We start from the raw sequence: 22,621 nt of genomic DNA, 5'->3' as shown, positions 1-22,621 counted from the left end.
TCTCATCGCTCACTTAGAAGCACAGGGGGCAATTGTGTTTCAAAGACTAGAGCCTCAGTATTTCCTTCAGCTGAAACCACACATACACGTACATCAGGACACGCCTGCCAGCCTCATGGGGTACTCACATGGCCTTCCATGCCCTCCTGAGGACTCCAGTCTTTCCAGCTGTTTCTTCCAGCTTTTAACCGAATCCCCTCATCAGGCCATTGCAGCTCTTTCCTTTTCGACAGGTTGATCCCTTCCAGAATTTGACTGGGATCCACAATCTATATAGTAAATAAATAAGCATCACTCCCGATTCATTTTTTCTTCATAACAAAAAACAATTACAAACAAAATTTCTTTCACAGACCCTGTTTCTCACATTCTCCACCGCCTCAGTTCTTCCTAACCTACTACTGGCAGGCCTTACTGCAGTGGCCGTGTGGTCAATGCTAACCAGGCAGCGGTATCACCACTGCAAAAACTGCTTGCTCTCAGTTTTTAAGCTGGCAGCAACTTCTTTTTTCAACATTCAAAAATGTTCTAGTCTTCAGACTAAACAATATAAAGTATTTTCTTTTCCTTTTAAAGATTTATTTATTTATTTATTTATTTATTTATTTATTGGAAAGAGTTACAGAGAGAGCACAAGATCTTCTATCTGCTGGCTCACACCCTAGATGGCCGCAAAGGCCAAAGCTTGGCCAGGCTGAAGCCAGGAGCTTCTTCCAGGTCTCCCATGTGGGTGCAGGAGCCCAAGGACTTGGGCCATCTTCTGCTGCTTTGCCAGGTCATTATAAGGGAGCTGGAATGAAACTGGAGCAGTCAGAACTTGAATTGGTACCCATGTAGGATGCTGGCATCGCAGGCTGTGGCTTTACCTGCTATGCACAACCATGGCCCCAAAAGCTGTTTTCTGAGTCCTTCCTCCTTCAACAAAGACAAAAGACTAACAGAAGACCTCTGGGTTTACTCACTTGGACTCTGTAGATCACCTCCCCCTTTCTGGAGTGTGAATTAGCAGCAGGACTAAAGGTGTTGCCTGGCTGGGTGTCAGTGGCACTGCCCTGACCTCCCTCTGTCCCCAGAAAGCCGACGAGAGTGTGATGCTTGCAGGCAGGGATGCTTTGGCTGGAGCTGCTGGAAGAAGGCAGGCCATGCTGCATACCGGCCAGGCCACTCTGCCCGGGCGGCTCCATCTGGTTCACCATGGAGAGGCGGGACTGGATGGATGCCGGCAAGTTGCGCAGTGATATCTGACTGGTGGAGGAGCGCCGACAAGGCACAAACCCTGTGCTAGACATCCGGAGAGAAGAATGCCGGCTGCTGTAGCAATAGGAAGACTGGCTAGCTCCCGAGGCGCGCGCAGGGGACTGTCTCACCAGCGTGGACTGCACAGAGTGGGCGCTGTGGCTGGTGCCTGGAAGGAGAAACAACAGCGGAGCTCATTCACGGTGGACGATTCAGATACAGAGCTTCTGGGCTGTGGTTTCTTAAGATTTTTAGCCCTCAAGCAATTACTTGGTGAATTTACAGAAGTTGATATTTATACCTAAAACTTCAAAGTTGTGAAACAGAAACAAGCATCTGAAATCAGTTTTTTGTGTGTATTGTTTTATAATTTTCATTTGTTCATTTTTTTTTAAGATTGATTTATTTATTTGAAAGTCAGAGTTACACGGAGAGAAGGAGAGGCAGAGAGACAGAGAGGTTTTCCATCCACTGGTTCACTCCCCAAATGGCTGCAGTGGCTGGAACTGGGCTGATCCGAAACCAGGAGCCAGGAGCTTCTTCCAGGTTTCCCATGTGGGTGCAGGGGCCCAAGGACTTGGGCCATCTACTGCTTTCCCAGGCCACAGCAGGGAGCTGGATCAGAAGTGGAGCAGCCGGGTCTCGAACTGGCGGCCATATGGAATGCTGGACTGCAGGTGGCGGCTTTACCTGCTATGCCACAGCGCTGGCCCCTGTTAAGGTTTTCTAAAATTCAAAGTCTAGGGCACAAGAAATACTTATAAACAATTTGCAGCAAATATGATTTAAGGTTGGGATATATCCTAAACTAAGTGTCCTTACAGAAATATCTCAGAAGAGTAAGGATACCTCTTCGCTCCATCAGAAACAAAATCTCTCATGGAAATGAGACTGAAATATGTATTATAAAGTACCAGCACCGCATGAGCTCACTGCACACTCTACTCTCACAAGGCAGAGCGGGAGCAGAGGGCAGGAATGCAGAAATGCTGGCCGATGGGAAAAAAGTCTGACGGGAGGAATATGTTCTGGAGATGTATAGCATAGCAGTGACAACAGCTAATAATTTATTGTGTGCCTGAAAATTGCTAAGTGAGTAGATCTAAAGTGTCCTTACCCCAAAAAGGAGTACGTATGTGAGGTGAAAGATGTGTTAAATAGCTCAATTTAATCATTTCACGATGTATTTATTGATCAAAATATCACATTACATACCATAAATACGTATAATTTTTATTAATTAAAACAAAGGAAATATTTATGAAGGACCTACTATATGGCAGGCTCTGTAACTACTATTCCCAAAGCATTCACTGGCTCCCAATGACAAGCTGCCTACAGAGAGATAATGAGTAGCACTCTGTAATGTTCGCACACACTAGGGGATCACTACTCAGTACAAATTATCAGTGACACTGCATGGCAGGCTCTTCTGTGTCCTTTATACAAGTGGTTCGATGTGACTCTTCAGATGTATTTTTCCTCTCAGAGGAATAACATGAAGATTATTAGGAAACAGTAATTAATTATACTGAAAATACAGTTAATATACTTTATACCCCAAAATAAAAAGCAAAGATACATCTGAAGTACGGCGCAGGGCCAGCACTATGGCATAGAGGGTAAAGCCGCTGTCTGCAGTGCCGGCTTCCCATATGGGTGCCATTTCGAGACCCGGCTGCTGTACTTCCCATCCAGCTCTCTGTTGTGGCCTGGGAAAGCAGCAGAAGATGGCCCGAGTCCTTGGGCCCCTGCACCTGTGTGGGAGACCCGGAAGAAGCTCCAAGCTCCTGGCTTCAGATTGGCTCAGTTCCAGCCGTTGCGACCATTTGGAGACTGAACTAGAGGTTGAAGACCTCTCTCTTTCTGTCTCTCTCTCTCTGCCTCTCTGTAACTCTGCCTTCCCAATAAATAAATAAATCTTTAAAAAAAAAAAAAAAAGAGTCCCCAGCTTAAGAAAGTAACATGTGATAAACAGGATTTATACACAAATGTGAAAATTCACCAAGTAGAATGGAGACACTTCACAGAAGTAGAACCGGGAGAGGGAAACCCTCAGGCCCCAGATGCCAACTCCAAGAACTGTCTGGCAGAACCAGTCCAGTCAAACACCTATCCTACCTTTCAGACTGTTCCTACTTCACAAGTGCCAACAAGGACCTGAGGACTAGCTTAAAATAGTAACTGCCATGGTTCATCCATCACAGCTTACCAGCCCCTGCGGGTACCCTCCAAGTGCCAATGAACTTCCATTCAAAAGAGTTTGTGTTTCTCCGCCCCTAAAAGACCTCCACTGTTTCCTTTGTTCCTGGAAATATCAGAGGCCACCCCAGCCTGTGCATTTGTGTCCCAGATTGCAATCCCATTAAGTGATAGAATAATTTAATATTAGTTTTTAAAATGTTTCCAAGGAACCCTTAGTATCTTGAATACAGTGGTTATATCAAATGTCAAGTTAAAAATTGATACTTATAATACATGTATTATACACATTATATATAATGTGTGGGCTGGTGCTGTGGCACAACGGGTAAAGCTGCCGCCTCCAGCACTGGCCTCCCATATAGGTGCTGGTTTTAGCCCCAGCTGCCCTGCTTCTGATCCAACTTGCTGCTGGTGCACCTGGGGAGGCAGCAGAGGATAACCCAGGTCCTTGGGACCCTGCACTCATGTGAGAGACCCAGAGAAAACTCTTAGCTCCTGGCTTTGGATCAGCCCAGTGCCAGCCATTGTGGCCATTTGGGGAGTGAACCAGCAAATGGAAGATTTGTCTATCCCTTCCTTTCTGTGTCTCTGCCTTTCAAATGAATGAATCTTAACAAAATATATGCAACTGGAGCCGGCGCTGCGGTACAGCAGGTAAGGCTGCCACCTGCAGTGCTGGTATCCCATAAGGGTGTGGGTTCGAGTGCCGGCTGCTCCACTTCCCATCCAGCTCTGTGCTATGGCCTGGGAAAGCAGTGGAAGATGGTCCAAGTGCTTGGGGCCCTGCACCCACGTGGGAGACCTGGAAGAAGCTCCTGGCTCCTGGCTTCGGATCGGCACAGCTCTGGCCATTGTAGCCAATTGGGGAGTGAACCATCAGATGGAAGAGCTCTCTCTCTTTCTCTCCTTCTCTCTGTGTAACTCTTTCAAATAAATAATTAAACTTTAAAATATATATATATGTATATAAAATAAAAAATATAAAGTACATTATCTTTTTGAAGAACCCTCCTGTGCCTACATATAACAATCAACATAAAGTGTTGGGATGATGCACAGCTGAGGATCCAGTGAAATGCTCCATGTCTATTCTTTTCAAGTGGCTTGTGTGTCTGGGTGCGCATCACTCTCTATACACAAACCCAAGTGCCCCAACGGCAAAGACAGACACACAAGTTTGCTTCTTCTTACCGAGTGTGGGCGGGCAGGAAGGGACAGGAGGATGCAGCCCTGCTCCTGATCCCTGCCCCAGGTTTGCCATGCTTCCCTGGGACACGCTGCTGTGGGCATCGTTGGCAGCTGTTGCATTGTTACCAGTGCAGGAAGTTCCACCTCCGGCATCCGAATCTTCAATATTGCCCCCACTGTTACATCCAGCTCCACAGCCTTTCCTTAGCCTAGGAACAAATACCAGAGTAGGAGGCATCATCTCAAGAACCCTTCAAAACAGGCATTTTATTCTTTTTCCAGGTATTCTGAACTATGAATGCTACCAACATGACTTTTTAAAATCCTTATGGTGCAATCAGTATTAGGAATAACAGAAGTCTGTTTTCAAAGAATGGCTTAAGAACCATACCTCTTTTATTCACTGTTTCAACATTTCTAAAAACTTCACTTTCATACAATCTGTCATCTTTCTTACACTGTAAGAAAGAACTGTACGTAATGCAGCTGTACCATTAAGGTCACTGCTGCACAGAAAATCCTTACCAGTGTCTGTTCAGTGACTCTATACCTTGAAAATCCAATATATTTATGCTGTGACTACAGCACACTCAAAGTGTCTGTTGCAATCATTTTTTTCTTTTCTGGTTTTTTAGTGTATGGTGACTGTCTTGGTTCATCATTGAAAGTCTGGCATCCCAAGAAACCCTGTAGTCCCAGGCACACCAGAACAGCTGGGCCCTATCTCTGTGCCACTTCTACCAAGGGAAAAGAACTTCCCCAAGGTGATTTCAGCAGTACAACAGGTATTCTTTGAAAGAAAATGCTTTGGAACATGACCCTAAGTTCCTCCTTCTGTCTGGAGGGACTGATGTTAAAGTGGTAGAGTTTACTAAAAACATCCACTTCTCAGTTTGCTGTTCTAATTGCCAGATTCTGTTTTTCTTAAGCTCTGATACTTAGGCATCTCAACAACGCTTAAGAAACTGAAAACATTCCACACTTTTTCTTCACTATTCACTGAACTACGATAGTCTTCAACCACACAAAAGGCAGAGAAAAATTCACATGCATATCTGTAAATTATCAGAGACTTGGGGGATGACTGTATTGTTACACAGGCAGTGGAATCTCTGCATCTCACCATCACAAGTCTGAATGTATACAAAGTGCTCCCCCTACTGCTGGTACAGGGGAGAAAACGCAAGGAAGGAAGCAACTTGAATGGTTTTCTCTTAACTGTCCCAGTCGCTGGCCCACATATTCGAACAGCGGCTCTATGCTGCAATAATTATGCAAAGAAAAGGAAATTATTCAAGGTTCTACAAAATACTACAGCAATGGTTCTTAACCCATTATAAATTAGATTTACCTAACATGGTTCTGAAGATAAAAACACTATGCTTCTACTTTCTGAAGTTCAAATATAACAAGTCTACTTCTAAGCTGTGGCATCTGTATTTGTTACATGAGCTTCCCAGGTGATGCTGATACCTTGCCTAGATGAAGAGGGTCAGGGTACAACCCCCACCCCTGCCCCGGCAGAAAAACACAACCCACGGCTCACCTGTGCCAGGTTGACACTATGAAGTTTCTGATATTTCCCAAGCTGATAGGCCCCCCAACAATCTCTTTAAGCTGGTCATGGCTGTCAGAGTAAGAAGTTGTCAGGGGTGACACAAAGATCGGGTAGCCAATAGGCTGATCACAAGATGAATTTATCATGTTTCTCAGAGCTTGCTTCGCATTTTGGATGCTACCTCTCTCTGGGTTACGATTACGAAGAAAAACAAGCTCCTGCTGTTGCCCTGCCCAAAGACCTCGGACACATTCTTTATTCACCTGGAAACCAGAAAACACAGGAACTAGGTTAAGAGGCTAAGAATAAAATTCACAGAAACACAAAAGCAGAAATAGAAATAACACAAAAGACATTATGACAATCAACTGAAAAGCAGGCAATATAAGTAGATCACATATGAACAGATGCTAATCAATTTTGCTTTGTCATTAGCAGACTGTTACATTTTTGATAGAAAAGCCCACATCTTTAGAGTTGGTAATACACACTAAGAGTTGAAAAGATAGCGATGATACTGGAAGCTAATCTGAATGCTGAAGGTAACACATAATTACAAACCATCAAAATAAAATTTCAGAAACGAAGCTTTCAAGAGCCCAAGAATGTTTTAATTTTCAAAAAGAAAAACTAGAGCAACCACTTACAGCTTCTATTTAGTACAAGCTACCTTGTTATTTGTTAACTTTTAAAAAAAAAAAGATTTATTTATTTATTTGAAAGTCGCAGTTATATATAGAGAGAAGGAGAGGCAGAGAGAGAGAGAGAGAGAGAGAGAGAGAGAGAGAGAGAGTTCTTCCTCCCGCTGGTTCACTCCCCAACTGGTTACAACAGCTGGAGCTGATCCGATGCCAGGAGCCAGGAGCTTCTTTTGGGTCTCCCATGTGGGTTCAGGGGCCCAAGGATTTGGGCCATCTTCTACTGCTTTCCCAGACCATAGCAGAGAGCTGGATGGGAAAAGGAGCAGCTGGGACTTGAACTGGTGCCCACATGGGATGTCGGCACTGCAGGTGGTGCCTTTACCTGATGCACCACAGCACTGACTTTCTAAGAAGACATACTGTCTAGAATGAACATGTAACAGATGAAAGGCCTCATATATAATGGATGAAAGACAAGAATACCAGGGCCGGTGCTGTGGCACAGGTTAATCCTCTGCCTGCGGAAGATCTCCTGGCTCCTGGCTTTGGATCAGTGCAGCTCCAGCATTGTGGCCATATGGGGAGTGAACCATTGAAGAGAAGACCTTTCTCTCTATCTCTGCCTCTCTCTGTAACTCTCTCTCTCAAACAAATAAAATATTAAAAAAAAAAAAAAAGACTAGAATACCAAAACCAGCAAAAACGTAAGGCTGTATAGCACATGAGAAAATTTCAGAGGATAGAAAAGATGACTGACCAAGTAAGTTAAGAGCGCAGACACAAACACAATGTGGTATGGTCACCATTTATCCTGTAAGGAGTTGCAACTGCTTTTTTAAAGACTGGATCAAGAACTGCTACTTTTTAAGAAGCAGTGGATGCCTCACAGACTTACTTTAATGACCCTGAAGCTCAGGTAGCGTCTGTTGAGCATGATGATTTTATATTCGTTGGTGCCATCATCCATGACGTGCCTCAGGGCGAGCAAGGAGGGAGAGTTGGCGAGGACTGCGCTGCGCCAGGCAGGGTCCCCTTCGTGGGCGATCACGAGGTTCTTCTCATGCGACACGATGGCTTCATAGAGCACAGTGGGGTCGTCGTACTCATCTGGAGAAGTGAAATGATCCTAAACACAGAAATTAAAAAGTGAGTTCTTCTTTTTTTAGGAAGAGAGAAGAATGGATTCCAGGATGTTAACTTCTATAGTTACTAAATGAAAAATTCCTTTAAAAACTGGCTTACTATGCTTTTACTTTTATTTTCTAATTTGACAGACAGAGAGAGATCTTTTATCCACTGGTTTACATACCCCAAATGCCTACAACAACTGGGCTGGTCTGAAGCCAGAAGCTGGGAATTGAACCCAGATTTCCCACAAGGATGGCAAAGACCCAATGACTTGATCCATCCCTCGTTTCCTCCCAGAGCACACATTAGCAGAGCTGGAAGTGGGCATGGGGCTGGAACTCAAACCCAGGCACTTCAACATGGAATATGGCTAACCCAAGCAGCATCTTACCTGCCACACCAAACACCTGCCCCAAACAGGAATATTTCATACTGACACATGTCGATATTATTAGGAACAGACTTAATCATAAACAGGTTATATTATTGCTAAACTACTCTCAGAAACTCCTCAATCTGACCCTTTCTTCTAAGTTTTACATAGTTGTCATTTCTAATTTTTATGTATTTCCTTTTTCTCTTTGAAGTTGGTTTTATTTACCTTCCTGCATGTGTTTCTTCTATGAAGGACTATTTCACTGCTCCCAGCTAAGGAAGACCTATAAAATGTGTCTATTTTGTGTTTATTTTAATGGGACACCTTTCACAATAAGCCACATCTCCTTATGGTTGTACCATATACCATTACCCTGCCTTTCATCTAGTTAAGATATAGCCCAAGGCTCTCTGAGCATAGATTCAGGGTTCCAGTCCTAAACCAACTAGTAGAGTATTCTCTGGAAAGCTTCTTGGTCTTAAAAACCACTCATTCATTTGATAGTTATTTGCCAACTGCTATACACAAGATTCTATGGCAGGTAGCCTGGATGAAACAAAGGGCTATATAAAATGCATCTCCCTTTTATAAACCTACAACTTTAATAAGGGACACAGGACATTTACTGAAATAACTGTAACACAAATCTGAAGTTTTTAAATGATGTGTTAAGGAAATGGAAATGTTACATTGGCTGCTTTCCTATTTATAGTGGGGAGGTTGGTAGATTTTGATCTCCAAATAAAGTAACTCATTTGCAACCAACCCAAGTATGCCAGGAGTATGTAGTGTGGGAAGGGAAGAAGAGCAAGAGCAAGAGCAAGGAGGCAATACACCCAGGGATGCAGCCTCTACGTGTAGGGGGTTGGGATATATGCAGGTAACACTGTACACGAGAATGTATGTGAAACTGTTCGCCAGCACATCATTTCACTTGACAATCTTACTAAGGATGTGGAGAAAACACTTGGGTTTTACATGTTTCAAAAATGAAGCTCTAAGAGGCTTAGCTGCTTTCTACATTTATAAAGTTAGTAAATGAAAATGCTAGGACTTGGGAAGTTCTGAATTTTTAAAATTTGATTTAAAAATTATGTGATTATAAAGGTCAACTGGAAAAAAGACCCATCAAGCGCAGCTGATGTGGTTAGGGAAGTCTGCACAGTGGAGTGGTTCTCAGCTGGATACTAAAGAATGAACATTATTTTCAGTGTATGGACATGGGCACTGGGCAGAGAGGGAAAGGGCTCTGGCTAGGAAAATCTTTAGGGGAAAAGCACAGAATGCTAGTGAAGAGATTTAAAGACAACTACAGCACAAAGTGTCTTTGCGAACTGGGTGTCTAATGCATTGCTAGGCACTGGGGAAAACAGTAGTGAACAAGGCAGACACAGCACTGCTGTCATGGGCCTTAGAGTCCAATGCAAGTAGTGGGAAAATCAGAAAATTAGCATTTGGTCAGATTATGGAACATCAAAATTCCTCTCTGTCTAGTGCACGTATCTGTCCACATCCTTGAGTGCTGGCCATCAACAGTTCACAGATTTTTCCCTGTTCTAAGAACTGCCTTTAGCTGATGGAACTGCCTGAGAGAGGGAAGGCCCTTGCTTGCAGGGTGGGAGTTTGCACACAGCGGAACTCTCTCACAGCTCCCTCCAGAATCCAGCATAGGATAGCTTCTTCCCTTTTCCCAGCCTGCTTCCAACACTTCCTTATAAAATTCTCCCAAGTGTAATGCCTCACTTAATCTCTTTGCACAGGAGTCCTGTGTCCTGACTCTGCTTCTAGAAGATCTGCTCTAAGACAGCATTCCTAACTGAGTACACTGACGGACAGTTCTTGAGTTCTGTACGTCATATCCCAACTCTCCTAACCTTCCCTTGTAAATACTGAGTTCTCACTTCCCTCAACCAGCAGATGGCTGATATCATCCAGTGTGCTCTCTTCTTCAAATACTTCTTTTCACTGGGCTTAACATGATTGAACAAGTTTGGAAAATTCCCTGTGCATCATTGTAGCACTGTATCAGTGGCTAAATATTTGAAACAAGCAAGATGTCCATGACCAGGAATATGGCAGAATAAACCAGTAAAAATTAAACTCTGGAATACTACAGTCCTTGAAAATTATGAAATGTCTCTGTATGTACTGACTTCAAAAGGTGTCCAGGCCATACTACGTGGAAAAAAAACCCTGCATATGTGATAGTTAATTTGCAGAGCACAGTTACATTTTTAAAAAAGAAAATACTTATACACATAGATGGAAATATATGACCTTGAGGGAAATCAGAAAAGATATACATCAAACTACTGCCAGTGATTCCTTTTGGGAAGTATTGTTTTTGGTGATAGGATGATGTTTATGTTTTAATTTTAATTATTCAGGCAATGTTTATATTTTAATTTTTTTGATTTGAAAAATAAGAGATAATAGTTCTTCTGGTAAAAGTTTTCAGATAGGATTTTAGAAATATACTTGTGAAGTTATGAGCAGATGCACAGGATATATATATATTTTTTAAAACAATGGAACTCATTTATTAAACAAATTTTATTGGCCACCAAGCACTGTTACTCAAGGAAAAGATTATTAAGAGGCTGGCGCCACAGCTCATTTGGCTAATCCTCAACCTGCAGTGCTGGCACCTTGGGTTCTAGTCCCGGTTGGGGTGCCGGATTCTGTCCCAGTTGCTCCTCTTCCAGTCCATCTCTCTGCTGTGGCCCGGGAAGGCAGTGGGGGATGGCCCAACTGCTTGGGCCTGCACCCGCATGGGAGACCAGGAGGAAGCACCTGGTTCCTGGCTTTGGATTGGTGCAGCTCTGGCTGATGCGGCCATTTGGGGAGTGAGCCAGCAGACGGAAGAGCTCTCTCTCTATCCATTTCATTGTAACTCTGCCTACCAAGTGGATAAATAAATATTTTTAAAGAAATAAGAAATTAGGGTCGGCGCTGTGGCGCAGCAGGTTAAAGTCCTGGCCTGCAGCGCTGGCATCCCATTTGGGTGCTGGTTCGAGTCCCAGCTTCCGATCCAGCTCTCTGCTATGGCCTGGGAAAGCAGTAGAAGTTGGCCCAAGTCTTTAGGTCCCTGCACCCACATGGAAGACCCAGAAGAATCTCCTGGCTCTTGGCTTTGGAACAGTTCATCTCTGGCCATTGCCATCATTTGGGGAGTGAACCAGCGGATGGAAGACCTCTCTCTCTGGCTCTACTTCTCTCTGTAACTCTTTCAAATAAATAAAATAAATCTTTAAACAAGGAAAACCAAATAAAGAGTGAAGATATTTTATAAAATGATTAAACAGAGGATAAGAAAGACAGAACACATGAAAAAAGCAATTGGTTTCATCTGAGTTTTTGTTAATTTTCACCAACAAAACTGGTATTAAAATAACTTGTTGAGTAATGGTGCTATAATATATATCTAAGTACTGTGTATATTGTAGGGTAACATGCAACTACAAATATTACACAGATTCTAACACTTTTAATTTCCAAAAAGTAAGCACTAATAATACATAAGATTGAGGGGGAAAAGGAATTAAGGAAAAGGCTAAAAATACCTATGAAGTATTGAAAATACACTATCAAAAAATCTAAGAGGCAAAGATTAAAAGAAATTTTGATTTCTAGTTCACTGGGAACATAATATTTATTTTTTAAAGACAAGTTTGAGATAGGATTTATGTACAATTTTAAGTGTGCAGTTAGATGCATTTTTGACAAATGTGCATGTTCATGCAAAAACTGCTATAATCTAGATATAGGACTTTTCGTAACTCCCCCAAATTTCCTGCTATTTGGCATTCACTCTACACCCCAAGTAACCACTGATCTGCTTTCTGTCACTTTCGTTTTGCCTACTTTAAATTTTATATAAATAAAACCACACAGTAAGTACTCCTTTTATGTCTGGCTTCTCTCAGTTTCCATAATGTTTGAAATTCGCTCATGCTGTGGCATATAATAACAGTAGTTTCTTTTTACTACTGGTGGGTAATTTCTATTATGCAGATAAACAATAATTTGTACGCTTTTCTGCTGAAGCATATTTGAGTTGCTTCCAGTTTGAGGCTACTATGAATAAAGCTGCAATAAACACTTGTGTGTAAATCTGTGTGAACACACACTTGTGTTTTCTTGGGTAATTATTTAGAAGTGGAATTGCTGGGTTGCAAGACAAGTGTACACCCATCCTTTTTAGTATCCAAGCCTACTGTTCCCTGTTAGGGATGTTCATGTGTGCAACACATGCACTCAGGTGGTGACTAGTGATTTACACACTTCTCTTTTCAGCCTAAGAATTTCTCATAGGTAACCCATGGCTCCAAGTACTGACTTGTGACTTTCCAGGCCACTCCCACCCTTCTAAAAGGTGTATCAGAATTAGGAAACCTCCCCTGGTTGCATCTGCATTACCTGCCTCCTCCCTTCCCCCTGACCTCCCTGAATCCAGAGTTCCCAGTCACACCTCCTCTTAGGCCTTGTATGTAACTGCTGTTGCCTGTCTCGCCTAAGGATGGGAGTGTCTTGCGTTCAAGAACACTGGGCCAAAACACGAAACAGGGAACACTGATACAGGCAGAAACGTGTAAGGAAGTGGACCCAACAACAACAGAAAGGGCACTTGTAGGGAGATCGGGAGCAGCAGAGGCTTCTCTGAACTCAGTTTCTTCTCAGCAGATGGACACAAAATATTTGTAATCACATTTGGAGTTAACTGAAAAAGTCTGTCAGGAATTAATAGAGAATTATGTCACATAAAATGGAGTATTTTTTACATGGCAGATATATAACTGGTACCTTTTGAGAAATTCTGAAGTTTCAAAAGCACTTTAATGTGAGGTCACTATCTTTTTGAGATAATTATTTAGATAATTAAAATTATTTTTAGAGATAATTTTTTAAAGCTCAATAACTTTTACTTATGTAAAAGGCAGAGGGAGATGGGGCCGTCACTGTGGCATGGTGGGTTTTAGTCATGGCCTGCAATGCCAGCATCCCATGTGAGTACCAATTCAATTCCAGGCTGCTCTATTTTTGACCCAGCTCCCTGATAATGCACTTGGGAAGGCAGCAGAAAATGGCCCAAGTGCTTGGGCACCGGCACCCATGTGGGAGACCCAGAAGAAGCTCCAGGTTTCTGGCTAGAGCCTGGCACAGCCCCCGCTGTTGTGGCCATGTGGGGAAAGAATCAGCAGAAGGAAGACTGCTCTCTCTCTCTCGTTCTTTCTCTGTACCTTTGCCTTTCAAATAAATATCTTTAACATAAAATAAAAGGGAGAGATGGGGAGAGAGGGAGAAAGATCTCTACTTGTTAATTTCTCAAATGCCCACAATGCTCAGCTAGGCCTAAGCAAGGAGCCTGAGGCTCCAGCTGGGGCTCCCACATGGGTGGGAGGGACCCAAGCATTTGCGTCCTCCCAGGGTGTGCATCAGCAGGAGACCGGATTGGAAGCACAGGAGCTAAGACTTAAATTCATGCACTCTAACATGGGATGCAGGCATCCCAAGAAGTGGCTTAAGCCACTATGCCACAACACTGTTCCCAAATTTTTATTGAGAGAGGGAGAGAGAGACAAACACAGTGACAGAGACAGGGAGGCAGAGACCAATCTCTCATCTGCTGGTTCACCCTGATATGGCATGTGAGTGAATCAAGCAGTGTCTTAACTTTACCTGCTGCACCAAAAGTACTCTCCTCAAGTTAGCATTTTTTAAATATATAGAATTTTGTCTCAACTCTAAAGCTAGTCTGTAGATAGAAAATTCTGTTTAATCCCAAATGTGCAGTTTTCCCAACATCTTCGAAATAGCCCTTCACTTTTCAGAAATGTTCAAAGTCTGTATCCCTTACTAGTAATGCTCCTGAAGGATCTGGGAAACGACCTCCATGCCAACACTGCGGATGAAGCCATCACTTACAGAGCAACTCACCTTTTATTTGGGGGAAAAATAAACAGATCTGCGTATACCAGATGGATTTTAATGAGTTTCACCATGTAGTCTCCATCAGCTCTGATAACTGCAGTTAAGCGGAACAACTGAAGGAGCAAATGTCAGTATTCACTCTCACACTATATTCTGACTTAGAGCCTATGAAAGGCACTGCAGAGCCTCATTTGAATTTTACTATCCTACAATGGTTTTGTTTTTTTTTTTAACTAAGGCAACATAAGTGCTAACTATGAGTCCGGCACCGCGGCTCACTAGGCTAATCCTCCGCCTTGCGGCACTGGCACACCGGGTTCTAGTCCCGGTTGGGGTGCCGGATTCTGTCCCGGTTGCCCCTCTTCCAGGCCAGCTCTCTGCTGTGGCCCAGGAGTGCAGTGGAGGATGGCCCAAGTGCTTGGGCCCTGCACCCCATGGGAGACCAGGAAAAGCACCTGGCTCCTGCCATCGGATCAGCACAGTGCGCCAGCCGCAGCGCGCCGGCCGTGGGGGCTATTGGAGGGTGAACCAACGGCAAAGGAAGACCTTTCTCTCTGTCTCTCTCTCTCACTGTCCACTCTGCCTGTCAAAAAAAAAAAAAAAAAGTGCTAACCATGTATTGTTCTGTGTAATGTACTAAATGAAACTCCCAGGTCAGGAATAGTAGCTCTGAGAGCCTCTGGAGGTGTTACTACACCTTATTTGTAGTGAGCTAATGTTCATCCATGGAAGAGAAGTGAACTACAATCACATGAAGGAAATCCAGCAGTACAGAGGCCAAAGACTTATTTTCAGCTTATCACTGTTTACATTTTTATTTGTTTATGCCCAGATCATTCTATAATACTAATATGGAAATTTACTGCTACAAACACAGGCTCAAGCTTATGGGGAGCAACCGAGACTAGACTAAATTACTGGAACTGCTAGGACTAATTCTGTGCATCTGATCTCCCACCATATGGCGCTGAGAGGGAATAAGCAACTTCCACACAGCTGCCTCACCAATTCAACTAACAAGCTGCAGAAGCTGATCCTGCTCCTGATTGGAGGAGAGCAGCATGCTCAGCACGGGGGAGAGAACGCCAGCAGAGTTGGGACTGGTGGAAGAGGACTATAAAGGAGGAGAGAGACAACATGCACCAGGAACATCTGAGCAACCCCTGAGAGAGCCGGCCGGCGGTGTGTCGCTCCTCTGCGGAGGCGGGGGGGGGGGGGGGGGGGGCGGCAGCAAACCCGGGAAGGGCCAGGGCAAAGAGAACAGCGCAGGGTCCGGTGTCGTTCCTCCGCGAGTGGGGGAGCGACACAAGCTCTGATTTAATATCAAGATTTAATATCTTGTGGCCGGTGCTGTGGCGCAGCGGGTTAACGCCCTGGCCTGGAGCATTGGCTTCCCATATGGGCATCAGTTCGGGACCTGGCTGCTCCTCTTCCGATCCAACTTCCTGCTATGGCTTGGGAAGGCAGTGGAAGATGGCCCAAGGCCTTGGGCCCCTGCACCCGCTTGGGAGACCCAGAAGAAGCTCCTGGCTCCTGGCTTTGGATCAGCGTAGCTCTGGCCATTGTGGCCAATAGGGGAGTGAACCAGCTGATGAAGATCTCTCTCTCTCTGCCTCTCCTTTCTCTGTGTAACTCTGCCTTTCAAATAAATAAATAAATCTTTAAAAAATTTAATATTTTGGAGCCAGTGCTGCCGCTTAGTTGGTAACGTCATCGCTTACAGTGCTGGCATCCCATATGGGCACCGGTTCAAGTCCTGGCTGCTCCACTTCTGATCCAGCTCTCTGTTATGGCCTGAGAAAGCAAGAGAAGATGGTCCAAGTCCTTTGGCCCCTGCACCTGCGTGGAGAACTGGAAGAAGCTCCTGGCTCCTGGCTTCGGATCGGCCTGGCTCTGGCCGTTGCAGCCATTTGGGGAGTGAACAGTGGATGGAAGACCCCTCTCTCTGTCTCTCTCTCTCTCTCTGCCTTTGCATCTCTGTAACACTGACTTTCAAATAAATAAATAAATCTTAAAAAAATTTAATATCTTGCCATGAATCATGTTTTTCTTTGGTTCAGATCAAGAGTATTTTCCAAAAGGTCCCTAAGAATCATAATTTGAATATCAAGTCAAGAAGTGCCAGTAAACACCAGTAACAAATAAGCAAAATCTTGTCTTCTTACCTGGTGAAGTTTAATGGACATACGGATTCCAGGGACTACCACTTTTCTTAGCAATTCCATGTCAGCAAAGATCCATTCATCTCGAATTGAAGAAATGCGGAAATCTCCCTTAAATAGGGCATGCAATCCATAGAGGAATGACTCTAAATTACTGTTAAGATTGGAGATAAAAGTTCACATATTTTGACATAAGTCTTTCATAACCTTGATTCTTATATCTGGCTATGCATCAGAGATTCCAGGAACTCAAATCAGACTCTGGAATCAGAATCACAAGATATAAGGCCTCTTTGGCCTGCTGCCCTTGTTTATAAACCACTGACTTTACAAAAATAATCAGGCAAAGAAGTGTATGTTGAAACAAAGGAAGGCCTAATGGAAAATTAATAATCATACAAGATATTTAAAATGTGGTATTTCTTAACTCTAATTCATTTGTATGTAAATGTAAGGAAGTTTGGTTTATATTTAGAGTCCCAGAATCTAACACATAACTAGATTCAAAGCATAAATGCTCTGGATAAAGACTGCAAGGAATGGTGGAAAAATAAAAATAGACGTAAATGGAAGGAGACTAATCAATCGTTATGGGAGCATGATGTCATAAAATGTCTTTTTTTTTGCAACTTTTATTTAATAAATTTCCAAAGTACAACTTTTGGATTATAGCGGCTTTTCCCCCCATAACCTCCCTCCCACCCACAACCATCCCACCTCCCACTCCGTCTCCCATCCCATTCTTCATCAAGATTCAGTAAAATGTCTTAAATTCAATAAATTATCATTACCAATGCTACTCTAATGTGTGAATTCCAAAAGCCAGTTCTGTTAATCAGTTAGAACTCAACTGTGTATAGCAAAAAGATTTATAGAAATAAAAAATCTAGAGAGACCTTTGCAATAAATTAGTATAAAATAAATGTATCCATAAAAAGGATTTCAAACTTAGGTTATTCAGCTTCTTATAATCTCTTCTTGAAAACAGAAAACAGAAATGCCTCCTTTACCTGGACATATGGTGGGATGCAGTCCCCAGGGCTCTCCGTCCCAGAACACAAAGTCCATAACAAAGAGTTACCAGGGATGAATCTTTGTCCACATCCAGGGGCTTTAGAAAACAAAGAACATTAGTTATCAGAAAAGGATGTAAGTATTTAACATAAAGTCAGAGAGAGAGGATAAAGAACTCAATTAGATTAGAATGCTTTTTTATTTCCAGGTAATATGCCAGTTAGAAACATTGTCTTGGGAGGAAACCATGCAAGAAGAGTATGGCACCTTTCCAACATTCAGGTGAGGGTACTAGAGCTTGGAATCAGCAAATCTTCATGGCATAATATACAACTTCCCCGGCACGAGGCTATTCTGGGAATGGTGATTCAGAGATGAAAAACTATAGAGTAGGAGGGAGAGTACACCATTGGAAACATACAACTGATCACTGTTTCCTACAGGGATTCCAGGAGTCAAGCATACGGCAGGCTGACCTAGTGAGAACAAGAGGGATACCCAAGTTTGGAGGAAGACCTTTTGAATATATGACACATAAGCAATTAGGAGGACTGCTTCAAGTAATGTCCATGACCTCAGCAGAAGTCTTTAAGAGAGTACGTTTGTAAGTCTAGGTAGGATGGAGTCCTGTTTCTGATAAGGGAGACAGTGAGCTTCTAGCCCAGGTGATCACAGTTAAAACAAAAGTAACCAGTGTCATCTAAGCCAGAGAAGGGCTAGTAGAATATAATGCCTCTCCTCCTCACCTACCCCACAAAGTACTCTGAGGACTGCAGAGTGATATGCAAAGTACTTGAAGAATTTTATGAAAAGATAAAACTGTTATATGTGTGGAAAAAGAGAAGTTGAGGGCCTCTATTTCCAGACGTTGTCTATTGGTCTTTTTTGAGCCTCCTATGAGGTTATTTTATCCATTATTCCTTCTTTAAAAATACACTACTCTGCTCGGTGTAAGTTGCTACCACTCAGACAGGAGGTACAAGGGTGCTACCATTCTTACTGATGAAATAAAGAGAAAAGATGTTGATACAACAGAGTACGTTCCTCTAACTAGTTGGAAGGAAAGGAATACACCAGGGGCACTGCCCCTGACCATGATGAAGGGAGGCCCTGCTTGTCAAGGTGACTAATTACGCTCTATGGTATTGAGTAAACCTGTACATAGGATGCTGGTGGTTCAGCCACACAAGGTTTTTGCTTTGAAAATAACAGTGGTGGTAGGAATTAGCTTTGGAGTCATAGGTCTTGGTACTGTGGTTAATGCTGCACGGTAATGCAACATTACCATGGCAGTTGTAAGACCAAGGAACTGGCAGCTGAAGTCTAAGTCGCTCTTCTTACCTTCAGGATAAGACAATTTATCCTGATATGAGGACTGGGAATCACCTGGATTAAAATCATCCACGGCATCACATCTCTCACATCCCCAGCCTATTCCGAGTGAACTAATCTCTCGGGTGAGGAATCTTTGCAAGTCCTAGGTCACCTCTGCTTGCATCAACATTTCTAAATCAATGGTCTAGACATACACTGTCAATATACTAACTATTAAACACATGGAGCATTAAATGTAAATCAATTAAAATTGCATAAAACTTAAAAACATTTAGTTCTTTAGTTGTACCAGCCACACTTCAAGTATTTAATAGCTGTATGTGATACCGGACAGCATAGGACATTTCCATCATTCTATTAAATAGCACTTTCTATAGTTTCTATTTGAGTCCAGCGAGTAGAGTGGGAACTCTGAAATTTTCTGAAGGACTAGATTTTGGAAAGCAATGACTATAATCTGAATTTGTATATAGAGATGTTGTACACAGGGTAGAGGAGATTAGTTTAAGACACTGCAAATGAAGTGGGAGAGGCCACTTTAAAAAAATTATTTATTTGAAAGAGTTACAGAGAGAGGGAGAGGGTTCACTCTCCAAATGGCTACAATGGTCGGAGCTGGGGTCAGGCCAAAGCCAAGAGCTTCTTCTGGGTCTCTCACATGGCTGCAGGGGCCCAAGCTTTCCCAGGTGCATTAGCAGGCAGCTGGATTGTAAGTGGAACAACTGGGACCCGAACCAGCACCCATGTGGAACGATGGTGTTGCAGGCAGTGGCTTTACCCGCTAAGCCACAACACCAGCTCTGAGGCCTTTAACTTCTTCCTTTAACTTGTTTTCACCGAGCTGGTTTGGCCCAACCTAGGGACCCAGACAAGTTCTCTTACCCAGAGAGAGTAAGAGAGAGGAAAGACTGGAAAAACTGACCTCACAATAACAACAGAGTTATCCTTCCCATCTCTGGAAAAACCTGGGTTCAATGAATTGCAGGCAGAATAAACAAATCTCACCTTTGCTCTTCGGGAAGAACAATACTCTATCCAGTTGAGGTAAATCACACAGAAACTCTCCCTGGATATGCCTGCTAGTCGATGGTCATAGTCCTCGTCAATGTTGGGATTAAATGTCGGATCTACATCAACATAATTTCGATCTGCACACAGACGTAGTCCTTCCTGCATGGTCTCATTAGCAAGCCACTCCTCTAATTTGGAAGAGGTTGTAACATAATAAATGATACCCTAATGTGGAAAAGATAAAAAGAATTCAGGTTAAATCACAATTTGAATTAACTCAAGTTCCTCAATGGAATAAATTCCAACTATCTCTACTAACAGTATGATTCAAAAATACTTTACTCTGCCTATCTTTTAAGACTATACACACGTATGTGTATCTTTAAAGAAGTGTTACTTGCATTTTTTTGAAAAATATTTATTTATTTGAAAAGCAGTTACAGAGAGGAAGAGAGGGAGAAGGAGAGAGAGAGGGAGAGGGAGAGAGAGAGTTGTCTTCCATATGATGGTTCACTCCTGCAACTGGCAGAGCTGAGCTCAGGAGTCAAACTCAGGTATTAAATCCCAAACTCTACAGCTAGAAGCCAAGCAAGTTAATTTGGATGCTTATTTCTAAAACACATGTTGTGGTGTAGTGGGTAAAGCTGCTGCCTGCAGTGAATGCATCCCACATGGGCGTCCATTCAAGTCCCAGCTGCTCCCCTTCCAATCACTGGACCAGAATTACTGGTTCCCTGTAAATGTGCCTGGGAAAGCAGTAGAAGATGGCCCAAGTGCCTAGGTCCCTGCACCCATGTGGGAGGCCCAGAAGAAACTCCGGTCTCCTGGCTTCAATCAGCGCAACTCTGGCCGTTGTGGCCATTTTGGGAGTGAACCAGCAGATGGAAAGACCTCTCTCTCTCTCTCTCTGCCTCCATAACTCTGCCTTTCAAATAAATAAATCAATCTTAAAAAAAAAAGTAAGTAACAATTCCTTAAAGATACACATGTGTGCGTTTATTCCTTTGCACAAAGCTCAGAGCACGTAAGCTATAAACATTAATTATCATTAATATACAAGCGTATTTAAGTACCAATAAAGAAAACAGTTAAGACCTTTGTTACATATATTTTTACTGACTTTTATGGATACCAGATAATTTAATCACTAGCTTATAGACAAAACACAAGTTAACAACACCCCCACCTCCCAACACATATACACACAGGAGGTCCTTAAAAAAGTTTATGGATAAATGGAATTAACAGATAAATCTGGGGGCAGGCATTTATCCTAGTGGTTAGGATACAGGCTGGGGCTGCCATGGTCCATACTGGATGCCTGGGTTGACATCCTGGCTCCGGCTCCCCATTCCTGCTTCCTGCCGAAGTGGACTCAAGCAGACAGCTGGTGATAGCCCAAGTACTTGCATCCCTGCCACTCCCATGGGAGACCTGCACCGAGTTTCCAGCTCCCACCCAGCATCTGAAGAGTGAACAAGAAGGATGGGAACTCTGTCTCTCAAAATTTTTGTTTGTTTGTTTGACAGATAGTTAGACGGTGAGAGAGAGAGAGAGAGAGAGAGAAGAGAGAGAGACAGAGACAGAGGAGAAAGGTCTTCCTTCCGTTGGTTCTCCCCAAATGGCCACCACGGCCAGCGCTGCGCCAATTCGAAGCCAGCAGCCAGGTGCTTCTTCCTGGTCTCCCATGTGGGTGCAGGGCCCAAGCACTTGGGCCATCCTCCACTGCCTTCCCGGGCCACAGCAGAGAGATGGACTGGAAGAGGAGCAACCGGGACTAGAACTGGCGCCCATATGAGATGCTGGCACTGCAGGCGGAGGATTAACCTAGTGCGCCACGGCGCTGGTCCATTTCTGAAATTATTAAAAATCTTTTTTTTTAATGAGCTGTTTTGGTGCAGAGCTCTTTGTATTTTTTCATGAAAATTTCAAGACCTCTTATATGCATGGATTTCAGTTTTTTATACCAGAATAAATACCTTTTAATTCTATTTATCAAGAACTTCTAGAAGTGCTCTCCTATATATCTTTCCCAAGAAAAGCCTTGATTATCTCAAGATCTAAGTAGGGGGGCCAGTGCTGTGGCGTAGCGGGTGAGGTTGCAGCCTGCAGTGCCAGCATCCCATGTGGGCACCAGTTCGAGTCCTGGCAGCTACACGTCCGATCCAGCTCTCTGCTAGGGCCTGGGAAAGCAGTGGAGGATGGCCCAGGTCCTTGGACCCCTGGACCCGAATGGAAGAGCTGGAAGTGAAGAAGCTCCTGGCTCCTGGCTTCGGATCAGCCTAGCTCTAACTATTGTGACCATTTGTTGAGTGAACCAGTGAATGGAAGACATCTCTTTCTATCTCTGCCTCTGCCTCTCTGTAACTCTGCCTTTTGGCTGACTAAATTTTAAAACAAAACAAAAATCTAAGTAGCAACACACTGTTACCTTGACATAGTAAGTGGTGAGTACTTTCCGAAGATCAAAGACTTGAAGCATGGAAGCAGCACTGTTGTCAGTGATACTATAACCCTCCAGAATATACTTGGTGACGATTACTTCCCAGGCTAGCCAGCGCTGGCTAAATGCAGCATTAAAGGAAAGCACATGGGGAATATGGCCAGGTTCACAACAGCAAAATCCTTCATCTTCCTCCACACCTTCAGTAATGGCCTCCACTTCCCGTTGTTGACAATAGGTGCCTTAAAAAGAAGGGAAAGAGAAAAACAACAAAGAAGAGACAGATTATTATAAAGGAACAAAAAATACAAGGTGGGAGAAAATACCTTAAGGACGCAGAGATTTGGAAAAAAAGATACACTGTATCATAATTAGAAGTTTGTAATCGATTTA

At 43.3% G+C, this 22,621-nt stretch overlaps 2 protein-coding genes across 18 annotated transcripts in view; one reads left to right on the top strand and one right to left on the bottom strand.

Moving 5' to 3' along the window:
• The window catches only part of PCNX1 (pecanex 1), a 188,854-nt gene that overhangs the window by 5,179 nt on the left and 161,054 nt on the right, over positions 1–22,621 (bottom strand). For 10 of the 12 annotated variants that reach the window (XM_051826049.3, XM_051826052.3, XM_051826051.3 and 7 more), the window contains 9 exons: positions 22,217–22,470; positions 19,780–20,010; positions 17,436–17,536; positions 16,429–16,579; positions 7,724–7,954; positions 6,176–6,450; positions 4,633–4,838; positions 963–1,405; positions 129–269 (listed from right to left, as the gene is read on the bottom strand). In XM_051826049.3, coding sequence (XP_051682009.2) covers positions 129–269; positions 963–1,405; positions 4,633–4,838; positions 6,176–6,450; positions 7,724–7,954; positions 16,429–16,579; positions 17,436–17,536; positions 19,780–20,010; positions 22,217–22,470 — 2,033 coding nt within the window. The remainder of the gene's footprint in view (positions 1–128; positions 270–962; positions 1,406–4,632; positions 4,839–6,175; positions 6,451–7,723; positions 7,955–16,428; positions 16,580–17,435; positions 17,537–19,779; positions 20,011–22,216; positions 22,471–22,621) is intronic. The other 2 variants (XR_007911684.3, XR_016226549.1) reach the window with 1 other exon arrangement.
• The window catches only part of LOC108175596 (uncharacterized), a 157,956-nt gene that overhangs the window by 87,310 nt on the left and 48,025 nt on the right, over positions 1–22,621 (top strand). For 3 of the 6 annotated variants that reach the window (XM_089322235.1, XM_089322252.1, XM_089322229.1), the window contains one exon: positions 15,141–16,283. The exons of 1 other annotated variant lie outside the window; for it this stretch is intronic. The gene's annotated coding sequence lies outside the window, so the exon portion shown is untranslated. Of the gene's footprint in view, positions 1–5,264; positions 5,660–15,140; positions 16,284–22,621 lie in introns of those variants that run through there. 2 more of the 6 variants (XM_089322226.1, XM_089322227.1) reach the window with 2 other exon arrangements.

Source organism: Oryctolagus cuniculus, chromosome 20 (genome assembly GCF_051225735.1).
Source record: "Oryctolagus cuniculus isolate XC-2025 breed Fujian yellow rabbit chromosome 20, ASM5122573v1, whole genome shotgun sequence".
Taxonomy (NCBI): Eukaryota; Metazoa; Chordata; class Mammalia; order Lagomorpha; family Leporidae; genus Oryctolagus; species Oryctolagus cuniculus.
Note: the sequence above shows the minus strand (reverse complement) of the source record. Positions and strands in the feature narration are given on the sequence as shown.